The 8167-nt window shown below is 34.0% G+C and overlaps 1 protein-coding gene across 1 annotated transcript; it reads right to left on the bottom strand.

Moving 5' to 3' along the window:
* Positions 1-3342: 3342 nt before the first annotated feature.
* LOC107648842 (uncharacterized) lies at positions 3343-7779 on the bottom strand. Its single transcript, XM_088490864.1, has 6 exons — positions 7684-7779; positions 7404-7511; positions 6617-6879; positions 6300-6511; positions 5552-5816; positions 3343-3894 (listed from the first exon to the last, which is right to left on the bottom strand). The coding sequence occupies exons 2-6, from the start codon at positions 7495-7497 to the stop codon at positions 3601-3603; spliced, it is 1128 nt and encodes a 375-aa protein (XP_088346990.1). The 5' UTR covers positions 7498-7511; positions 7684-7779; the 3' UTR covers positions 3343-3600.
* Between the last annotated feature and the right edge of the window lie 388 nt (positions 7780-8167).

Below are 8167 nucleotides of genomic sequence, written 5' to 3'. Positions count from 1 at the left end.
ACATGGTATTGCAGATAGTCTTTCTTGTCCTTATACTCACCAGCAATAAGGACTCTGCATAAGAGATGCTTCACCATATAAACCTGACTATACCATGCTTAAAGTGTTTGGTTCCGACTCTCACATTCGCCCTTTAAATGCTGAAGGCAAGGTTATTATATCTAAAAATGTTCTTTTTAATATTATATTGATTTGTTTCCTTCCTCACAATTTCAATCTAACAATTCTTCAACTTCTGCTTCCTCTTTACCTCATATTTCTCAATCTTCTAGTGTTGCTCACACTATATTGCACAAGAATTCTACTCTAACATCTTATCCTTTAGATTCTGCTATCCTAGCTAATTAACCTTATACTTTTTCTTCCATTGAAAATATTAGATCTCCTCAAAATCATGATTCTAAGCTTCTTGTCTGGAAATGCTGTTCCATCCATCCAACATTCTTCCCTCTTAGCCTCCCATATCTGCTAACAAGCATCATATGATTACCAAGTCTAAATTTGATATATTCACAAGACAAAAGCTTTGGTTGTTGCATACTTGTATCAACTAATATTGATCTTATTCAAAATCCACCGTAAACTCTCTCACAAGTCTTGAATTCTTATCATTGGCTTTAACCCATGAAAGAAGAATATGAGATTTTCATGAGAAATAAACCATGCATTTGTCTCAACTTCCCCGAACTCCATTTTTATAGGTTGCAAGTGGCTCTTTGTAATGAATCGTGCACCTAAACTCCATAAAGAAATACAAAGCTAGATTGGTGGGAAAAGGGTGTCTCCAAATTGAAGGAATTGACTACACTCCAATTTTTAGTCCAATAATTCTTTCCTCTACCATTAGAATGATTTTAACAACTACAATTTTCAAAGGCTGGCCTCTTAAACAACTCAATTTTAACAATGCATTCTTAAATGGTTATTTAACTGAGAATGTATTTATGCTCCAAGTATCCAATCACCTGGATTTGTCTCTGCCAATCTCAGTTTGGTTTGTTAAGTTCAACTCCATTTTATTTAGTTTTGGTTTCACAAACACTAACTCAGATACATCATTATTCATTAGAGTAAAAAATAATTCTATTATCTATCTTCTTACTTATGTAGATGACATTGTCATTACTAGTAACAACATAAATGAGATTGACAATCTCATCTCTCAATTAATGCATTATTTTCTGTTAAAGACTTGGGCAATTTACATTATTCCTTGGCCTCGATTTCAAAACTTTCTCAAATGGTGATTTACACGTTATCACAGTCAAAATATATCTTAGACCACCTGAAACTTGTAGGGATGGCTATTGCTAAGTTAGTAGCAACACCTATGTTATCCCAATGAAACTTGTTTTCCAAGGATCTAAACCTTTTAAAAATCCAAATTTAACTGGGGGTTTAGACATACCCAGAAATTGCCTACTCTGTTAATAGAGTTAGTCAATTCATGAAGAATCCACAACAACATCACTGGAAGTCTGTAAAACGCATTCTTAGATACTTATAAGGTACATTCAATCTTGGTTTAGGTATTGGTTTTATGGTTGTGGAACCCAAATCATTTCAATTAGCTGATTAGTTTTATATTACATTGAAAAAATAAAATATATACACTAACTTTATTATCCTAATTCTAATTTCTTCAGCAATCAGCCGCCACCTCCTGTCCATCATCCTTGCTAGTTTATTTTATGATGCTTAAAGACTCAATGACTCATGTTATGTTATGTGGTTTATTTTGTGATATTCTTTTTTTTTTGGTGAAACTTTAATCGAAGTTTGTCAAACGACGGATATTTGATTATGTTTATTTGAGTATGAATTTGATGATGTTGTAGTTCGTAATTAACCTATTCTCTCTTTTTTATTTTTCATACTATTACATATTTACAGAATTTTTCCCTTTTCAATTTTTTTTTAAATTCAATTTTCAATTAGGTATCCGATCGGAACCGGTGAACACCCCTAACTCTTTTTGGGTGTTTAAATTTCTTAGTGAGCTTTCCATTTCTTCACCTATTCCTCCAATTATATTTTGTGACAATCTAAGTGCTGTCATATTAGCTGCTAATCCAGTATTTCATAATAGAAATAAGCATTTTGAAATAGAATTCCATTTTGTCCAATATCATGTATCCAAGAGACAACTCTTTGTAATTCATATAGCATTGGATTCTCAAATTGCAAACGTCTTAACAAAAGCCTTGTCTGTAACGCCTTTCAAAAAGTTTAAGGTCAAACTTAGAGTGGTTGTTTGTGATGCTATGTTTGAGAGGGATGTAGAGAGTAATAGAGAAATTGTTATAACAAAAGTATAACTGAGTGTTAGTTAAGGCAGTTATGGTTTAGGTAGTAAAAGTAGTTAAGTTTCTTGTGTTCATTAGTGCAAGAGTAGAGAAAGATTTCATAACTCAAACACAGCTTTAGATTGTTTTTCTAAATTCTTTATATTTTTTTGGTAATTAGCCGGGGCCTAAGCCCAAAGAAAAGGAAATTACATCTCAACAGCTGATTTAGCATCATATCTCCTCAGATGTTCTATATCAGAAGGGCATACATGTAAAAAGATGAACCCTTTTTTATTTCTAATTCCATCCTTAGCTAATTAATCCGCACATTGATTAGCTTCCCTATATGTATGGTGGAATCTGAGCTCCCACGGTCTATTCTTGTACTCTGCAATTTGCTCCAGTAATATGTTTATGGACTGAGCTCCTGTGAATCTGTTAATGCAGTCAATGGCATTCTGGGAGTCTGCTTCAACAATCAATCTTCTTATGCCCTTCTCTGCATAATTCTGCTTCTTCGACCATTTCTTCATACCCCTAAGCCCAGTCCAATATAGTCAAATCCAACCTCTGTTTTGAACTATATGTCCTGGGACTTTGACGGTTTCTCTGAGTAAGGCCAGATCAAAATGGGAAGAACGGCCGAAGACAAGAAAAACTCTAAGGGACATCTAAAGATTGAGAACTTTTAAATTACAAAAACAGTGTAAATTCAAGACTTTGGTTGAATCAGTAGAGTCATGTAAAATATACTGCCATATAGAGAAAACCAACTTCTGAATGGTATAGCTATTTAGGTAGCGTTTCCACAAAATCTTATATAAAAAAACAACTGCTATAGAAGGTATAGATTCAATCATATAAAGAAAAAAAACTCGTAAGATAACCAATCTTCGGTACCAAACAGAAAAAGGTTAACCAATCTTCACCAGCTCATTCTTGTATGTAGCTGTTATCACTTATCAGCAATGAGCTACTTGAAGATATGCATATAGCCATATAGGTTTGTTAACGACAAATTACCATTCATGACCATTACTTCACCTAACAGAAATTTACCTAAAGAAATTACTCATATAGACAATTCGAGTTTAGCTGTGTCTATAGACATAGCTTCTGATAAATCATACACCACAAAAACGAGTTTATAATTATTAAATAACTATTGGATTCTTCCTGAAGTTGCTATGCCTTCTAGAAAACATGCTACAAAATTAATCATACATGTCACTAATAATCAACATACATGATTTAAAGCAACAAATAGTAACTATGTTGATCTAGGATAGCCAATGACATCAAATGTAGTAATTTACTTCCCTTGTAAGAGTGACTTAACAATAGTGTCGCTCATACCGTCAGCATGAGGGAACAAGTGACCGGCACCTTGAAGCTCATGATAGTGAATCCATGGAAGGTTTTGTGCTATGTAACGCTGCACTTGAACAGGCACTATCAAATCGTCATCTCCTTGCCAAATATGGACTGAACCTTCATTAGTTGGAAATGGATTTTGCAAATCCAAAGGACTGAATTCCCACTTCCCAAATGCAACATTTAAGTCACGGTGGACGCTTTCATGTTCTCCTAGCTGTCTTACCTGTGCCTGTTTAAGACCCAAAATAAAAACAGTTAATATGGCAGGAGCTGGGAAACTAATTATTTCTTTAGAGGCTGGAAGGCATAAAGTATTCACGTCAAATGATCGAACAGAAAAAGAATATCAAGTTAAAAACAACTACAAGGCAAGCTCAATTAAAATGAGATTAACCAGAAAGTAGATGGTACTCAAATCCACTACATCTCAAACAAAACCGTGTCTGAATATAAGTATATACTACTTTACTAGTAGACGAGACATACAAGAATACTTAATTAGCTTCTTATATGTGATAAGTTGCTTTTGCATTTGTCAAATAAATGTAAAACCAACTACAAAATGACAAACTAGCCAAGCATGATACAGTTCAACAGTGTGTAAAATATAATTCTCTGTGATTCAACAAGAATATAACATCTAAATTTGCAGTCATCACACACGTATAATTTCAATAGAACCTTTAAAATTTCAATAGAACCTTTAAAATTTCAAATTTCAATATTACCAACAGAACCATACGAAGTAGAAAAATATTTCTGGATACGAAGGATAAAAATATCAGGAGACATCAAGTAGTTTACTTATTTATTCATTTTGGTGCAACTGAATTTATTAAAGAGGCAAAATTGAAAAAATAAGAAAATAATTAGCTCCTACAATATCCATCTCCCAATGTGTTTTTCTAGGAAACATCTGGCAGCTTGCCCTATGACAGGAAAGAGAATCCATAATATACAAGAGAGCAACAGTGACAAAAGATTGCCTTTAATCCGAGTAACAATTTTCTAATACTATTTAAATAAGTTGCTTAAGTAATTTGAAAGAAGATAAGAAGAGTCTTGCCCCATTAGGTGAGGTCAGCTATATGGATCTAACAACGCACTTGTGCCTTGTCATGAATGATGTTTGAACCCAATCCATTTAAAAGTAAATAACCAAATAAAAAAGAAAAACAAGAGAATTAAGATCTGTCATGAGCAGTGCACCAACGCCCAAGAGCAGAAACAAAACATGTTCTCCCGATACAAAATATAAAATATTTTTAACATTAAGTGCTTCTCTTGAAATCTATTCATTTTGCTAACAAAGTGACACTCCATGCTCCTCATGAATGCAGGCTATCTGTTGCTTGCATATACCACATTGATTACAAAAGTGCACTAAAATCTTGGTCTGGATGCTCACTATGGTTTAACTGAGAAATAAATAAATAAATAAAATAGCTCCTGATAGAGCCTAGTGACATTGATTTTTCCACATTGCACACTGATATAGTAAGATAAGATTTAGTTGTAATGGTTGTTGAATTTTGTGCCTGAGATATCTTTGAAAGGCCATTGGTAAACTACATACACACTGTTGTTTTTGTCAGCTTCTAAAGTTATGACTGGAGTTGTTTCTACCAGTCTTACAAAAGAAGGGGGAAAACCGGTAAAGAGATTAAAAGGTATCAGAAACTTAAGCACGTGTATTAATAATTTCCTAAGTCTATACTATTACTGTTACTTCTGATCCTATGCACCACAATCACCAAGAAACATTTAGTTCAATCTGAATTAGTTTAACAGAAAATATGAATTATCAGTTATTCGGCTTTCACTCAATCGCATGCAGGGGAAGAAAAATAATGATTCTTTCAATCACCTATAGACCAGATACATACCACATGGTTGTTTCTATCAGCCCTCTTAGGCATCAGTTCTTTGTCTTGAACGGAGAGAAGATCTGTACTTTGAAGAATTAAACTTGATGCTGGAAACCATCTTTGACTGTTCCACCAGTAAGTTAGCCATGGTATGTAGTGAGCAACACGAGTTGTCCATTGGTCTTGTAGCTTTTGTTGGTAAAAGACTTCACTACTTAAGTTTGCAGGAAGACCCGACCACCAGTAGTTAACAGCTGGGGCTATGAGCACTGCACCAGCCAGTCTGCCAATTAAAAAATTTTATTACCGTAAGGATAATCCAGTAAAGAACAAGTATACTCCGTCTCCACTGAAGCAAATATTTTGCCAGGATTACTTGGGAAATACAAAAGAAAGAGGGTAAGTACAAAGTCAAATGCCAATATCATTAACAGGATGGTATTCTTGAGCTCACCTAAACTGAAGTATTCACCAGATTATAATAATTTTCTCATCCAGTCCCTTAATTTTGCATTGCTTTAGTTTATCAGTTTATGCTAGTAGGTGGTTAATTTTTGGATCAGTGACTGGCTAGTATAAACTTGGGCAACAAAGTATTGATTAGTCCTATATTCATGATATTATCCTCCTCTGCAATAGAATAATAATGTGTGCATCTATAAGAAACAATATCCATCAAGATATTAATGCAAGCTTGCCAAAAACGGGGAAGTTTTCTTTTCTTTAACAGAAATTACATGTAACCTGAAAAAATCACAAGTCCTACCTGTCAGGGATATACTTAAGGCAATTCCAAACAATCTGCCCACCCAAGGAGTAACCAATTATGTAGAATTTAGGCCCTAATCCCAATTTAGCAGCAAATTCTTCAATATCTAGGGCCAGGCTCTTTCCTGTTTGATTTGGATCAGGATCACTTTCCCCATAACCAGGTCTATCAAAAGACACAATGTAGATCCCCAAGTCCTCAACAACATCCTGCAGAAATGCCAATTCAAATAGTACAAAGTGTGAAGATATCAGATAATACCATGATATATTGAAAGAAATTAGATAAAAAAATGTAGCTTAGTAAATAGTTACTGGTGATAAGGTTTTGGCAATATAGGCATCATGCCTGCAAGAATCAAAACCATGGACAAAGATGATTTTATTCTTTGCAGCATCTTTTGGGACGCCGTGTTCTTTGTATGCTAAATTCCTTCCATCCCTTAGTTTGATTCTCGGCGCTGTTATAGGCGGTGCACCAGGAGTGCCACATATCTTGGGAGGAGGAGGTTGAATAGCCTGATAGGCCCCAAAAAGAAACCCAATGAACAACACTATAATCGCTGTTCCAAGAAGTCCTGAGAGAATACAAAGCTAAATTAAAACAGTAAATACAGAAAGTAACATTTCAAAGAGAGATAACAAGTATATCAATATTCAATACTCTTCATTGTTATTATCCTATTCCACAATATATGCAAGCTATGATGTACAAATACTTCGTTTCTATTCAAATATCTGTACCATAGGCATATCTGCATCATATACAATTAAATTAAACTTCCTAATTGTGACTATAGTTTTGATAAAATGGCCGTATTTACATATTCCTATTTGTGCAAAACGGAAGGCAAGACTAGCTAGCTTTAATTCTCTTACAAGAAACTAGTATAACTTGGAAAACAACAATGATAAAGCCACGAAGAGATTCTATTAGTTCCTACTAAACAAAACAATTAGATCAAAACTAAGGGTGAATTTTCAGTATTATGAAATCAATATGTGTCTCTTGAATCTCAAATTCAATTATGCCAGCAATCCAAAGAGTTGACTTACTATACAATGAAAGAGTGCAGAGATAGAAGGAAAGAGGAAGAGGTACCAGAGGGGAGGTTGGAGGAGTTAGTTTTCTTGTTCCTGCGAGTGTGAGCACGCGCTGACGCTGCGGAAATCCTTTTGCTGGTTCCGATTGCCATTTTCCTTCTCAGTTCTGGTTAAAGAACATTGACAATTGAGAAAGATGATCAACACAACGCAAGTGAAGAGTGAAAATGTAACAGAATTGTGATGGTTTCTGGTTTCAAGTTCAAAATTTCAGAAAGCATACAGAGAGAGAGAGAGAGAGAGAGAGAGAGAGAGAGAGAGATCCAACGACGCCTTACATGCCCTTTTCGCTCGGACCAGATCCACAGTGTGTCTGTCACCCCGATGAGGCGATGACCCTCTCTCGACAAAATAACACTATTACATAAAAAAAAAAAAGGTTAAATTATATGTATATTTTTCCAAAAACAAAAAAAAAAAAACCTAAAAACAGAAAAATTATTATTTTTTATCATGAATCGTAAATTTTGTTTTTATTTTTTATTATATGTTGCTGTATCTAAAGTTTTTTTTTAATAAAAAAATGTCGCAATTTTTTAAATTATTTACTCAAGTGTTATTATTTTGTCAAAGTGACATTGTTCGAAAAAATTTAAGATTATTTCATGAAATATAAATTTGTAAGATTGGAGTAAGGATTTGATAGATCTTCTTATTCCGAGTCGTTATCTTCATAGGCCGATAGGCGTAAGTAGGTGAGATAATATATGTATTTGAATATGAAGATATGATTCAAATATAAAGATATAATTTCATATGATT

Source organism: Arachis ipaensis, chromosome B6 (assembly GCF_059453495.1).
Source record: "Arachis ipaensis isolate K30076 ecotype BB chromosome B6, ASM5945349v1, whole genome shotgun sequence".
NCBI lineage: Eukaryota > Viridiplantae > Streptophyta > Magnoliopsida > Fabales > Fabaceae > Arachis > Arachis ipaensis.
Note: the sequence above shows the minus strand (reverse complement) of the source record. Positions and strands in the feature narration are given on the sequence as shown.

What these genes read in the sequence shown, in the direction of transcription:
- LOC107648842 (XM_088490864.1), bottom strand. Translation starts at nt 7,497, where the DNA reads ATGGCAATCGGAACCAGCAAAAGGATTTCCGCAGCGTCAGCGCGTGCT. An exon ending in CTCCTCCAACCTCCCCTCTG is followed by an intron (nt 6,880 to 7,403) that starts GTACCTCTTCCT and finishes GTATTCTCTCAG; the next exon opens with GACTTCTTGGAACAGCGATT. An exon ending in TTGCCAAAACCTTATCACCA is followed by an intron (nt 6,512 to 6,616) that starts GTAACTATTTAC and finishes GCATTTCTGCAG; the next exon opens with GATGTTGTTGAGGACTTGGG.